At 49.5% G+C, this 14,806-nt stretch overlaps 2 protein-coding genes across 2 annotated transcripts in view; one reads left to right on the plus strand and one right to left on the minus strand.

Moving 5' to 3' along the window:
• The window catches only part of DPYSL2 (dihydropyrimidinase like 2), an 88,145-nt gene extending 81,600 nt beyond the window's left edge, over window positions 1-6,545 (minus strand). Inside the window, exon 1 of the mRNA XM_006203211.4 lies at window positions 6,192-6,545. Within this exon, the coding sequence (XP_006203273.1) occupies window positions 6,192-6,545 (354 nt within the window). The remainder of the gene's footprint in view (window positions 1-6,191) is intronic.
• A 395-nt stretch (window positions 6,546-6,940) lies between these two features.
• PNMA2 (PNMA family member 2) lies at window positions 6,941-13,869 on the plus strand. The gene is made up of 3 exons (XM_072952585.1): window positions 6,941-7,043; window positions 9,765-9,897; window positions 10,205-13,869. Exon 3 carries the CDS (start codon window positions 10,679-10,681, stop codon window positions 11,777-11,779), a length of 1,101 nt encoding a protein of 366 aa, XP_072808686.1. The 5' UTR covers window positions 6,941-7,043; window positions 9,765-9,897; window positions 10,205-10,678; the 3' UTR covers window positions 11,780-13,869.
• Window positions 13,870-14,806: the final 937 nt, after the last annotated feature.

The raw sequence follows: 14,806 nt of genomic DNA on the forward strand, positions 1-14,806 counted from the left end.
TGAAAAACAAGAAAACCAGCCAGGGACAGCCGCTTTCTGTCAGAGCCCTTAGTGGAAATGAGAGAAGGAGCCTGAGAGATTAAGGCCCAGCCTGATGACAGCCCCAGGTAGACGGCCATGCAGGTGGCACGGCTCATGAAGACAAAGTCAGGACTACAAGCTGGGCTCCGTGACTCCTGGCCCAGAGATCTTTCCACCAGGGAGCTGCCCTGGAATCAGAGTCCAGGCAAGCTGTTTGTATGTCTCAAAAACTAACCTCAAGCCACCTTCAAGCCTGGATGCTTTCCCTTCAAGGCACTGTTTGTGCCCAGCTCTTGATCTGTGCTTCCAGCCGTGGCCATGAGTGCCAACCAACCCCACTTAAGGGTCCACCAGCCCTCCTGCCAATGCTTTTCTTGACTTCCTCATTATTTGCTTGTAGTTCATGATTTATACCAAGTGGGAAAATCACATTGTCCTCACATTGCTCTAATCTGAGACAAGCATGTCATTCATACTGTCAGAGTTGGCCTCTGTCCCAGGGATATTTAAAGCCATGTCTTGGGTTTAAAAAAAAAATGAAAGACAGAATATCAGCAGCATAGGTCACATCCATAAAGACAGATCAGTGGTCTCTTTTATAAATGGCTTCAAAGAGTACATTGCAAAACAGAAACAAAAAAAGTAGGTACTCAGAGCTACTCAGAACTATTTTTGCAATACTTAATTCTTTGGAGATAAAACAAGAAAAGGATAATTAATACAGAAAGCAATCTAGTACATCACAGTGATTGAGATGCCCCTTTGTCACATAGACCTGGGTTCAAATTCTGCCTCTGGCTTTTAGTTAGCACGTTGCTTTGCAAGTTTCTTTTACCTTCAGACATTTCTTGTACAAAATAAGGATAACAGTGGTACCTACTTAACAGAGCTGTCTTAGCATTAATAAGATAATGCATAGGAAGTGTTTAGCATAGGGCCTACCCCATAGAATATTTGAAGTTTCACAGGATATGAAATATTTTGCCTACAAAACTAAATTGTACCTTTAAGTTTCCTAGCTATCTCTGCAGTGGAACTGAGCCACAGAATTGTGTCTTGCAAGAAATGCGGGGCTGCATCAGGAAACCTTGGTTCAAATCCTAGTTCATGCACTTAGTAAATACCAAGACCTTGGGAGTGCTGTGTAAGTAACAAAGTGTTATTGGCATAGGACTCAGCATGAGAGGCCTTCATCCTAGTGGTGGGACTGTCACCCGAGTTCCATGGGTGAAGCACTGACTTTCTGGGCATCACTGTCTCCACCTCTAAAGTGAGGGGTTAAACAGCTATTAGGTCTCTCTCAAGCCCGGACATTCAGTACTAGTGTACATGTGACTCCATGACCAACTCTGACTTTCCCTTCTTTCTCAGAGAAGTAGAGAAGGACGCTGGCACCAAAGGACCCACAAGATTACCTAGCTTCTCTCTCCCAAGGGTGGGAAAATGCCCAGCCCATGCCTGATTTCCATGGCCCACAAGTGAACCATGCCACGTTCAAGAACGAGGTCATGGTCAGATGTCACTGGAGGTTCAATGACAGCGATTCTCCCCTCCACCCTTGAGCGACAAGAGGGGAAGATGGTAGAGGCTGTCTAGCTGGTAAGAGTTTTCTCCTACTTAAGCCTGGGTCCCCAAGCTGAGGGAGTCTTTCTCATCCCAAATGTGATTCTTACTTCCTCTCATGATTAATTCATCCCAGATCTATTACTTGATTAATAAAGTTTTCAATCAATAACTTGTGAAAACTTAACTAATTATAAGAATATTATGTAGCCTTTAAAAAGAAAGAAATCTCAGAGGGAGGGTGTAGCTCAGTGGTAGAGTGCATGCTTAGCATGCATGAGGTCCTGGGTTCAATCCCCAGCACCTCCATTAAATAAATAAATAAATAAATAAATAAATAAATACCTCTCCCCAGCAAAATAGATTTTTTTTCCTTTAAAAAGAAAATGAAGAAATCTTGTCAGATGTTATAACATAGACGAACTTCAAGGACATTATGCTAAGGGACATAAGCCAGTCACAAAAGGACAAATGCCATATGATGCCACTTACATGAAGCACCTAGAGCAGTCAAAGTCGTAGACATAGAAAGCAGAATGGTGGTTGTCAGGGGTGGGAGGGAGGCGGAATGGGGAGTTAATGGCTTAATGGGCACAGAGTTTCAGTTTTGCAAGACATAAAAATTCTGGAGATCGATTGCACAAGAGGATAAACATATTTAACACTACGGAACTGTACATTTAGAAATGGTCGAGAAGGTAAATTTTATGTTCCGTGTATTTTACCACAACTACACTTTAAATTTTAACTAATTTTATGATCATTTGGGAAATCAAGAGTAACCAGTAATTAGGGGTCATCCACTTCCTTCTCCTCCCCAAGCACCCTTCTCCCTTGGAACCCAGGTGGGTCTCAGGTTTTCTGAAATCTTGGGCACACAAATGTTCATATCTGTGTCTCCCCCTTTGAAACAATGTGGTCTCTAAAGTGTCAAATTAATGCCCTTGTTCTAGGCTCCCAGCCAAATCTGTACCACACATTCTGCTAAGTAGACATCCATTTTGTTGAACAGGCTAGTCCATTATCAAACAATTATCTCTGGGGACAACTTATGTGTATCAGTTATTCACATAAGAGATGAACACCTTCAATCACTGAGATTTCTCTCTAGCTAAGATTAATACAAGGAAGAGATTCTGAACAGGAGAAAGGAGGACAAGAGGGAAGAAAGTGATTTCAGAACTCGTTGCTTTTTGAGAAAAAAATCTAAAAAGAGCATCACTATCAGGGTGGTGTAGGGGTGGCACTGAACAGTGAGAGGGCAACTGAGTCACTGGGCACCCAGGGCTGGGAGACAATCAGCATGGGGGAAGGGGATGGGGACGCAGCATGGAAGGGAATATCAGAAAGCATTTTAAAGATCTGGGGATTTGGTCAAGTTCAGCAGCTCTCTTGTACAATTCACTCACTGACACATGCCCCAGGGAAATGGAGACTCACCCCCCTGGCACTCTAGTTTGCGTAGGTTCTTTGCTGCTGGGAAAAGGGCCTGGAAGCCCCTTTGGAAGGGATGCTTATGATCCAGTATCCCTGGCTGAACTGCTGGTTCTGGCTAAACCCTGTGTGAGGCAGGATGGAGGGAATTCCTGGGAAGATGGGAAAAGGCTGAGGCACCCCTGGGCATTGACAAGGAGAATGAGGTCAACTAGACTGCCCTCTGCTCTCTATTTCAAGAGACTCAGAGTTCTTCATGGGTGGTAATCAACTTAACCTCCCTGCTGCCCAAGGTGAATGTCCCTAAGGACACAAAGGGAAAAGAGAGTAATGAGGTAGCTTTCCTTATGCTCATTCACTACACAGGCTCTTTCCTTTCACCATAACCTACCATCCTAGTCCAAGCCACACCCATTGCTTTCTGTTGCTGATTTGCTCAAACCTGCAAATGCAAATGCAGACATTCAACCTCCCCTCATCTCCCACAAGCCATGTGGTATCCACGCTAAGAAGCCTGGTACCCTCCCTTCCCAAAGCCTTGCTAGAAGAACAGCAGGACTGTTAGAGTGACAGGTGAACAAAGCCACTTCTGACCACACATTAATGACACCTATACAGATTCAGGGAGGAGAGTCAGGGGCCCGGGGATCCACTCACTCTACTTCTCCTCCACCTCTCTCTGTTCCAGGGCTTCAGATGCATGAGATGCTGGCAGTCACCCCGCTCATTAGCTGAAAACTAAGTAATGGCTACTTGATTCAGTCAAAGTGGTGGGCCCAACCATGCTTTGGGGAATCAGCATTGTTATACACATACACACGCGCCCTCAGATGCCTCTTCTCTCTTGCATGGACATGAAATCTTCAAACACTCTAAGCACTGATCCTGGTAAATGCTCTTAGTCACAAATGAAAAAAATCCCATATGAACAGCCCTTATGTGATAAGGCAACTTTGAAAATAAAATTCAGGGAAGGCTGCCCGAAAGATCAAGCCAGAATCACCCTCTGCTACTAATAACTGGGCGCCTAAGACAAATGTGGGTTCCTGGGGGGCTGAAACTGCCTGGGGTATTTGTTGGGTATTTCCTCTTCAAATCTTCCCCTCCATGTGCCCTAGGTTTACAATTTAGAATTTCTGTTAAATTCAGAGAATGTTCAAATAGGTAGCTCTGATGATCAAACAGCTAAGCTTCTAAATGGACAGGAAAAATGATGTGTTACTGAACCCAGTGAAACTTTGCCTTTCAAACCCCTTGGGTTTTAATTCACTGCCATTATCATAGGGACGGCCGCTCTCAACCTCTGCGCCCTGATCTGCCAGTTTTTAAACGATCTCTTCCTTATCTCAAGGCATTTTCCTGCTCCCTTTAGGACATTAGAGTTGTCATCACAACTAGATGAAGATGAGGACATCACACACCCATGACATTTTATGATCATGGTCTGACTCTCACCTATGTGTTTATACAGGGAAGTATTTCACACTCACTCAGCTTTCAGGATAAGCTACATTATAGAAACTTTTGGTTTAATTGTCTGATCACTTGGAACAAATGGAGTTTTTGTATTAAGTTCTTCTGGTTGATTCATAGTGAAATATGGATATCAGGTCCCCCTTCACACATGCACACGTGAATAAATCAGAGGACAGGGATGGGGGAGGAGGAGTCAAGTAAGTAATTAGTTGTCACTTGAAAATGACAGCAAATGGTTTCTCTCTCCTAGAACTGGTCTTATACAAGTCAAAAGGTGAAAAACTCTGTGCCACATCAGGAAATAGTAATATGTCCAGACCATTATCACCAATCCTTAGCTGTTCTCTGATGGGTTCACTGTAAGCATACAACCTGAATGTCCAATAAATGCTTGTTATCACTCATTGAATATGTACAGACCACTCCCAGCTACTCTGGAAGACCCTTAAGAAGCAATGACCCTGAAATTTTTATAGCTAACCTTCACCCTACCCAGAAAACAAGGCACACAAGAGGTAGTCAATAAATAATCAATCATTGGAGATTTCCCATCTTCACCAATGGGCATGGGAAAAAAATCAAAAACAAGGGTTGAAACCTCTCACACTGTAATTTATCAGTTGAGAAATTAAGACTGGGAAAAAACTGCACGAGTATGAAGGTCACCCTGATAAAGGGGAAAAAATACACGTGGTGTGAGAAGACTATTGCACTTGAAATGTGCACTGTACATATCTGCCAAGGATGCCAAACATCTTCTGAAATCAGGCTTACCAAACTGGTCTTTGTTTCCCCACTAACACATTATAGGGGGTCTAGTCCACCTATGGCCGTCTATTTAAAACGTGAGGGGTTTTCCTTTTTCTTTTCTTTTAACCCTTTGAATATGATTCACTTAGTCCCCATCCCCAAAGCCCTTCCCAGAGAGTGGCGGGGGGAGCGCTGTGGGAAGCCCTTGCTGAGATACTTAGCGGAACTTTGGTCTCCACGCGGGCTATTTAGGAGCGTCGCGGTTCCTCGCGTGACTCCAACGCCTCCCTGGTCCTTCTCACGCTGCGAGCGGGAGTCAGGGCGATGAGAGAGATTCTCCCAGGCAGTGCGGGGAGGCGCTGACCATGGTCCTGGCCTTCGAGCTCGGGACGCGAGCGCGGAGGGCGCCAGAGGGGATGCTCTGGGAGAGCGCGCAGGGCGCGGCGGGGAGCGGCCGTCGAGGCCCCCGCCCCACCCGACCCCCGGGGAGCCCGCTGACCTTCCCGCGAACCCTCCACTCTACGCTCTGAGCTGCATCAAAAAAGGGTGGGGCAGCCAGCCACAGCTGCAATCGGAAGCCGCCCCGGAGGATTTAAGAAGAATGGAGCCGCGGCCCATCCCCCTCTCCAACCATGAGACCCCCCATCCCACTCCCCCGGACGGGGATAGGTCCATCCTTTACCTCCCAGGCCCTGGAAGGCGCGGGCAGCCTTTGTGGGCGCAAAGCCGCCCACTGCCGAGCCAGAGCCTCTCGGCACCCTTCAAGGAGAAGGGGTGGGTAGGGTGGGGTGCGTGTGCACATGCAGGGAGACGACATTCGAGGCGGGGCAGAACAGTGGGCACGCCGGGATTCTCGGTTCTCCACCGAGCTGGTAGAGGGACAAGGAAGGGGCGATCCTCACACCGCGTCCTCTGTCTCAAACACCGCCCCCCGCCCCCATACCAACCTGGTCGTTGATGTTCTGCAGGGCTTCCTTGCCCGAGGCCCGCCGGATCTCCACCTTCCGGCCCGATTCAACAGATGGCTCCCCGCCTGTGCGCCGGCCCTGCCGGGAGTACGGCGGCTGCGGGTCCGGGCCCAAGTGGGCGACGTCCCGCTGCTGGGCCACCACCTGCCCCGAGCCCCGGCCCACGGACAGCGAGTCGAAGTCGATGGTCTTGTTTTCCGAGGACCCTTCCACTGGACAGAACATGCCACAGAATTTCTGCCGGGGTTTGGGGCTGCCTGAGCCCAGGTTTTTAAAAAAGGCAGGGACCTCTTCGTCCTCTGCTGCCTTCCCGGATTGCTTCCTCTCGGCCATGGCGTGGCGGCTTGGGGAGGGTCCTTTCCGTCCGTCTGTCCGTCTGCCGGTCCCTAAGTCTGCCTGTCTCTATGCACAAAACCCCCCGGCTGCTGCCGCGGCGGCCGCTCTCTGCCTACCGCAAGGTGTACAGAAAGGAAGGAGGGATGGCGAGCGAGAGACGCACCCCTCCTGGTCCCTCCCCCTGACCCCGCTTTCTCCCCTCCCTGCCCACGCCCCCCGCCGCCGCACGAGCTCGGGCGAGCAGCGAAGTTGGATCTGGAAAGGCGGCCGCTGCGGCAGCGGGAGCCGAGAGGCTGCCAGTTCCCGGCAGCGGCGGGAGGAGGGCGGAGCGGGCGGGGCGGGGGCGGGGCGCGGCGCCGGGGAGGGGAGCGCAGCGCCGGGGAGGCTGGGGAGGGCCGCGCCGCCGGGAGCCCCGCGCTCCGGAAGTGAAGCGGCCAGACCACTGGCTAATGGATGCGGAGCTGAGGGCCCGCTGACCGCTCTTGGCGCGCCGGGGTAAGTATGGGGCAGGGCACGCGGGGGCGAAGATCGGAGGGCGCAGCGCCTGGCCCCCGCGCCCCTCTCCCCCACATGCCAGACGCCTCTTCCCCACCGCATTGCGGAGTCTGGCCTGCGGCGAGGGCCCACCGTGGAGAGGGTTCCCTGCCCCTTACCTGCGATGAGGGCTGATGGATGTGGAAAGGGGCACCAAGTGGCAGGCGCCAGGACACCCGGGGGAAGGGGAACGGGGCGGCACCGAGGATGGGGAAGGTGTGGCGCAGGCCGTGCGGACAGTGGGGCCATACGAGGCGCAGGACACCAAACCCACGGACCTTGGGCTACTAGGAGCAGAGGCTGAAACAAGGTTCTCACTATGCACCCACAGTGGTGGGGAGCGCGCAGAATGGCGGGGAGAAACGCAGAGGGGTGGTGTAGAGAAGGAGACAGGTCTACAGCTCATGGGAGTGTAGCAGAGTGAAGTCGGCAAATTTCAGATCAACACGCAACTTAGGTGCATAGTGAGAGAGGGTGCAGACCGGCTATATTGCCCAAGGGCGTCATGTACCCTAAGGGCGCCACTGCTCCAGGAAGGAGCCAGTGGAATGTCTTCGTTTGGTATCTTCCTCTCACCCCCAAAGAAGAGGGAAGGACACACATTGAAACCCACTCCCCAAATCTCCAGCACAGCTGGGCGTCCTGGGCTCCCCGCCTCGTTCCCCCGCCCCCGTTGCGCACTGCGCCAGAGCCGCGGGGTTTCCTAGGTTGCCAGACGCCGCTTGCTCGGGACGTTAGTGCGCGCGCATCCCGTGCAGGGTAAGGAGATGCGATGCTGACTGGGATGAGTGCCTTGAATGGTGTGAGGCCACGCAGCGGAAAGATTATGAGGACTTGATGGGTATGCGCGAGCTGACTAGCCACAGCCGGGTGGCTGGGCATCCAGGGGGCATTTTGATGTATGCCAGTAACACGTTCTCTGAGGACCCTTCATTGCTTACGCCTATCCCCGCGTCTTTTCCATGTAACAGTCCCTGCCCATGATGAACAGCCCCGCCTTTCTCTCCATAGTGGCAAAATTCTGTAGAAATGATGTCCATCCTTTGGCGGCTCCAAAAGGAGCTCTGAGCATGCTCAGTAACCAAGGTGGGTTTGGACTGAGACACTACCAACGGAGCATCGCTCCAGGCAGAGTAACCAAGGATTCGGTCCCATTGTCAGCCCTTGCCCCTGGACGGATTCAATGCGGACATCCTCCCGCGCCCCAATTGTGAGGGATAATTTGGTGAATGGAGTTAAATTTGGAGGCCAACTGGTGTCAGGTTGAAAATAAGCCCACCATGATAAATGAGAAGGCGTCTCCGGATGAGGAGAGGAGGAGGGAGGAGAGAGATGGATATGCGTGTGCAGGGGCAGAGAGAACCAGAGGCAGGCATTAGGACTTAATGCCATTTGAATAAAGCACATCCTCACGAATTACATCCTTTCCTACTCCCAGCAGCCCCATGAAATGAGTGCTTCGTTATCACCACTTTCCAAGGTGCCAGTGTAGGAAACAGATTTAGAGATTAAGGTGCTTTGCCCAAGGTAACTGTCTAGTTAAACCATCCAACAATTCCAGTGGGGGGGGGGGGTCTTCCACCTGAAAATATGGTTCCTTTTCCAACTCATCCCATCTTTATGTGAGAAAAGACAAGATTTTCACTCCCCCCCCAAATATCCATATATTTCCACCTGTGGCCTTATTGTGTATCAGAGATGTTTCACTTGCCATCTTTTTATTTGAAGGTTGCATTGCAGGTAGAGATGGCCTTTGGAGGAAGAAGCCACCCCAAAGTAGCCTAATTTCAGCAGGACAGTTATTATGTGGACCTTAGAGATGTTTCTTCCCGGATATTCGATGCCTTTTTAAATCTCATGTCACCTCTAAATTCTATCCTGGGGAGGAAGGTCACTCCCATATCTTAGAAGAGGAACATGAGGCATGGAGATGTCACTGGACACAGATCCCTGGGGCTGCTGGGCGGGGACGTGAGCCAGCATTTTGCCCTCCCCGCCCTCTGGCATTCGACCTGCTTTCGGTGCCTTCCAGAAGGACTAGGGATATGTGCCTGCAGCGGGAGCAGCTGTTGCTACAGCTGCAGGTTGGCATCTGTGGCATATGGACCCCATTTGGACTGATGGAGAATTTCAGGCCTGGGGAAGAATGGTCACAGCCCCTTAACACACTCTCCATGACGGGGAGACAGACAGGCGCTCTTCCCTTTTTATGTTACCTGGTCTCCACCAGCTCTCCTCTCTTTTCCTCTGTCTTCAAATGACCCATTCAAGTTCAATTGCTATGAAGAAAGTATCATGTCACTAACTTAATAGCAAAAGACATTCCTAGTTGTGCATTTTTAAAGCCTGACCAGGCACTGCAAAAGAGAATTCATTCATAATTCCAAGTTTTGTTTATCTGGCTCTGCAATTTTTTTTGTTTAATTTGTTAAACTTCTATTAAATTGTTGTACCTATATTAAAGTATGTTATAAAAATTATATTGTTAAACCTATATTAAGTTGGTTTTAAATGAGTGATTTCTAACTGGATTTTATAATCAAAGAGAGGAAGCCACTTAATATTGTTTAGTAGATTTAATTAAATTGTGATGGATTGCCATGTTTTTGAACAAGTGCATCAGCAGTCTTCACACTGGTTATTATCAAGCCGTAAAAATATACTATTATTATATTTATACAGGCAGCTTGGCTTGGCTGGAGCTAAGAGACACCCAGACACACACTTGGGTGGAGTTAGGTGACATCTGCCTGTGCTAGAAACTGAATACATAAGCTGCTGGACTGTCATGGAACATTCTGGAACGCATAAACAGGTATCTATCTAGCCACGGCTCCTGATTTCATTCTTCACAAAGGAAAGCTCTTGAGTCCTGTCCACCAACGGGGGCTCCATTAACTGGTATGCCTGATGAGCAGATGGTGGGGAAGCCAGATTGCAGGAGGTCCCCAAGAGAACAAGAAAGGCACTATAAGCAGAGAAGAGACCTGACAGAGTGGAACAGATGCAAATCCTCTGTGAGGCAGAATCCCTGGTCTGCCCCTCCTTCTACCCCTAACCAGGTCGAGGTGCTTCCTGGGAAGGAGAGGGCTGTGTGGTAAAACTGACCTTTATTTCCTCAGGAGTCCAAGCCTCTCTGCTGGGAGACTGCCCTCCAGGAGTTCCGGGTGCCAGAGTGGAGGTGTCTCCCCACCGTCTAAAGAAAGGTGAGGCGACAGAGATCTGGAGGGCAGTGAAAGCAGCTGTCCAACGTGCATTTGGTGGGGAGACGGGCGTGGGCAGCACGACCACGAGGCTGCCAGAGAGAAACTGTAGCTACGAGGCTGCAGAACCACAGACAGTGGTGCTGTCAGAACTGGGGTCAGGTCTGGACACCTAACACAAAGTGCCGAATCCTTGCGGCCGGGCACTGAGGGTGATTGGTCCAGAAGATTTTGAGACAGCTGCTGTTGGAGAGACCTGACCCAGGACCCAGTCACTGGTGTGTGATAACGTTTAGAAGCTCATCCAGGATAGTCTCAGTTCTAAGGCAGTGTCTTTCTGCCCCACAAACTAATCGGTACCCGTAGAGTCAGATCGAGTCAGTATTTGGGACAATGGCGCTGGCACTGTTGGAGGACTGGTGTAGGATCGTGAGTGTGGATGATCAGAAGTCACTGATGGTTATGGGGATACCAGTGGACTGTGATGAGAGTGAGATTCAGAAGACTCTCCAGGAGGCTTTAAAGTCTCTGGGCAGGTATCGACTGCTTGGCAAAATATTCAGGAAGCAGGAGAATGCCAATGCAGTGTTATTAGAGCTTCTGGAAGACACTGATGTCTCCGTGATCCCCAGCGAGGTTCAGGGAAAGGGGGGTATCTGGAAAGTGATCTTTAAGACCCCTAACCAGGACATTGAGTTTCTTCAAAGGCTGAACCTCTTTCTAGAAAAAGAGGGGCAGACAATCTCGGGAATGCTCCGAGCGCTTGGGCACGAGGGCGTGTCCCCAGCCGCAGCACCCTGCGCGTCACCGTCACCGGGGTTCCTGGCCCATTTGTTGGGACAGGCACTCGCCCACGCCCCTCAGCCGCTGCTCCCCATGAGATACCGGAAGCTGAGAGTGTTCTCAGGGAGCGCCGCGCCCGCCCCCGAGGAAGAGCCCTTTGAAATCTGGTTGGAACAGGCCACTGAGATAGTCACAGAGTGGCCGGTAGCAGAGGCAGAAAAGAAACGATGGTTGATGGAAAGCCTTCGCGGCCCGGCCCTGGACCTCATGCACATAGTCCAGGCAGACAATCCGTCCATAAGTGCGGAAGCGTGTCTGGAGGCATTTAAGCAAGTGTTCGGGAGCCTGGAGAGCCGCAGGACCTCACAGGTGAAATACCTGAAGGCCTATCAGGAGGAAGGAGAGAAGGTCTCCGCCTACGTGTTGCGGCTGGAAACCCTGCTGCGCAGGGCGGTGGAGAAGCGGGCCATCCCGCGGAGCATCGCCGACCAGGTCCGCTTGGAGCAGGTCATGGCTGGGGCGAGCCTTAGCGAAATCCTCTGGTGCAGGCTGAGGGCGCTGAAGGATCAGGGCCCACCCCCCAGCTTCCTGGAGCTCATGAAGGTCATCCGCCAAGAGGAGGAGGAGGAGGCCTCTTTCGAAAACGAGAATGTTGAGGAGCCGGAGGATGGGGATGGCTACGGACACTGGGATCACGAAGCAGATGACTAAAACCTAACTCCAAAGGGGACCCACGGTCCCGGACGGGGGGGACATCACTTTACCAGGCTAAGACCTTGCGGTCTTTTTTTCTCTAACGTACACAGTTGAAAGCAAGGCATTCCAGCCAGGTTTTGATTCTTTTAAGAAAAAAAACAACGTCGTTTTTCTGCTACATAGATTATTAGTAAACAAAAGATTGAATCCCAAATATGAGAGAATAAACCTAAAGGAATCTGGACTAGGTTTCCTCTAAATACCCCCCAACAGAGCCAAGTTACCCAGCCCACAGAAGAAAGAAATGATGTGAGAAAAATATCTCTTTTGCCATCTATTTAAAAACCCAAGCTCTTTGACTTGGCAATTGTTGTCCTTTGTCAAATCAGCAAGTTCTCTCCGAGGACAGAGCAGCGTGAGACAGTGTTCAAAGAGCTAATGGTGATAAACTTAGACGCCTGGCCGGGCTCCGGGGGAACCGCAGAGGCTCAGGAAGGAGGCAGCGGCCGCCGCACGTGAAAGCGAAATAGCCTTCCGCGTAAAAGAGTTCGCGGTGCCAACAGAAATGCTGATGGCAGATGAGTACCAACGTCTGCATCTCAGCTTTCTTTCTTTGCTTACTTGGGAAGCACTTCTTGCTTCTCTGCTGGGTGTCGGATAGCCGGTTCCAGGTGCTGTGCTGGGCCCCCGAGGACACAGAGGTCCCCAGTGGGAAAGGCATCCTCAGCAAAGGTAGACATCACAGGAGGGCCCGCTGGAGGGTGGAGATGCACAGGGGATCCGTGTTTGGATTCAGGCCAGTCTGGTTAGAGAGGAGGATTTTTAGTGGCAACCAAGGGCAGAAAGGAGCAGGAAAGAGCTGGCCGTTACTGAGGGCCTGCTTTGTGCACGGTGTTTTAGGCCCATCTCATGTCATGTGGACATCCACCATGTGCAGTAATGGGGCTTATTTGGAAAGAGGAACAAACAGGTTCAGGGTTACTGGTCTGCTCAACATCAAAATGCTAGCAGGTGGCAGAGGCCAGACAGCAGTCCAGTCCTCTCTGACTCTTGCTAATCCTCTCTCCACCCTGATAGCCATTTTCAAATTGTGCTTTGCAGTTCTGCAAGGATTTTGTAGCAGTTCCATCTTTAAAATATATTTTAAACTCTTTTAAGTCTCTAATAAATAACAGGTGGACACGGGCACGTTGATATCCAAAGTTTAACACATTGGCATTTACCGGCCGGCTGGCTTTTCTTTCCAGACGGACTCATTTTGTGCAGACCTTGGAAGAAAGGTTCTCTTGTGATATCTGAGCATATATCCAAACTCTTTTTAATTCTTCATAGATTAAGGAAGCCATAGTACCTCACAGGTGTTTAAATCAGGCCCGTGTATTTCTTGTGACGTAAAGGATGCTTCGAGCATAAATGAGCATCGTTCCATTGCAAGGCGCCAACACAATTGATGTCCAGCATCGTGGTAGCTCTGAATATACAATAAACAAGTGGCTTAACTCCTCTAAACATTAGTTTTCTCCTCAGGAAAATGGGAGGATGATAGAATAGGGCTGTTGGTAGGATCCAAGGACATAAAGCCTTGTAAGCACTTAGCATGATGCCTGGGACATGGAAAAGCCTCAATACATTGAGGGGCTCTTTTTTTTTTATTATTTTTCACAATGCTTATTGTCTGGTCAATGCACACTCTCCACATTGTTCTAACAGTCCTGCAGTCACAAGTACATATGTAACCTATCAGTCACGTTGTGGCATCGCATTGGAACCCGTTTTAGCACTTGTGGTGAGTTTGAATGCTTTTTGTCTGTTAACTTTGTGATAAATTTTCCAGCAGTTGTTGACTAGTGTTAGTGATTATAAGAAATTATTCTTTCTGATCGTGGATAATTTTAACTGAAAAATATCCTGAGACTGTAAGAAAAGCTTTTAAAAAAATGGTATGCTCTGTGATCATTTATCTTTCTAAGTTGTATTTCTCAATACTGTTAACCAAAGTGATAACACCCTAATTTCATGTGTTTTTTGTATCCATGAACATGGCCTCACTGTTCTCCAGTATCCACAGTAAACAAAGTGAAGCGTTATAAATGTGAAGTTATAAAATAAACACGTTTATTGGCTGTTAAGATTCTGAGTTTTTTCTGCTTCGTGTATTGTGGTTCTGTATAAACTATTGCTTGAAGAAGGCATTTCATTCCTAAAAAAAAAAAAATTGGACAGATAGGATTAGAAAGTCAAGCTAAAAAGGGTCTCAGACTCTTCCGGAGAAGATCTGGGAGCAAAATGCTGGAACGGGAGCACTTGGCTTCGTCTCCGAGGATGAGAGGGCGCTCAGCCCACCCGTCGTGGATTTCCCTTTTAAAATGCCAGAAATGACAGATGGAGGCCTGCTCCCTCGGAGACCTCCAACTTATTTGCTTGGGCAAGAATTCGTACAGATACACTCACTAGCCTCCATTCCGCCAAGGGTGAAAAGACACAGAGGTAAAATACTGCGTGTCTTGGACGAAGTCATTTTTCACTATATAGATGTATAGAGGAGACACAATTTCTCTTGCCTTTGGCCCTCTTGGAATTTCTTCTCTTCCTCCTTCCTACCCAGTGGGGGAGCGTTCCTCAGGGACTGCACACCGTGCAGATTGACCCATTATGAGTGTCCTGAGGGATGCCCAACACTCTCCCAGTCACTTGAGCAGTGGGGAGGGTATAGCTCAAGTGGTAGAGCACATGCTTAGCATGCACAAGGTCCTGGGTTCAATCCCCAGTCCCTCCTCCAAATAGAAATGAATAAATAAACCTAATTACCTCCCCCTTGTAAAACAAAGGGGGAGAAAAACCAATCACTTGAGCAAAACCTTCTGGGAGATTGGTCTCACCTTGTACTTAAATATGTCTCCAGTCCAGACCCTTGGAGACCGAGGCCTCCAAGATTGCATAGCTGGCTGCTGAGGTTAACTTTTCACCAGGGGCCACCAGCATCTTCAGGTCATAGGTGTCACCTGACATCTCCTCCTGTACCAGTCAGTCCAGTTGTCTTCC

This window comes from Vicugna pacos, chromosome 31 (assembly GCF_048564905.1).
Source record: "Vicugna pacos chromosome 31, VicPac4, whole genome shotgun sequence".
In the NCBI taxonomy this organism is placed as follows: Eukaryota; Metazoa; Chordata; class Mammalia; order Artiodactyla; family Camelidae; genus Vicugna; species Vicugna pacos.

Bases quoted from the DNA above. Each gene is read 5' to 3' on its own strand.
- PNMA2 (XM_072952585.1), top strand. From the start codon at position 10,679: ATGGCGCTGGCACTGTTGGAGGACTGGTGTAGGATCGTGAGTGTGGAT.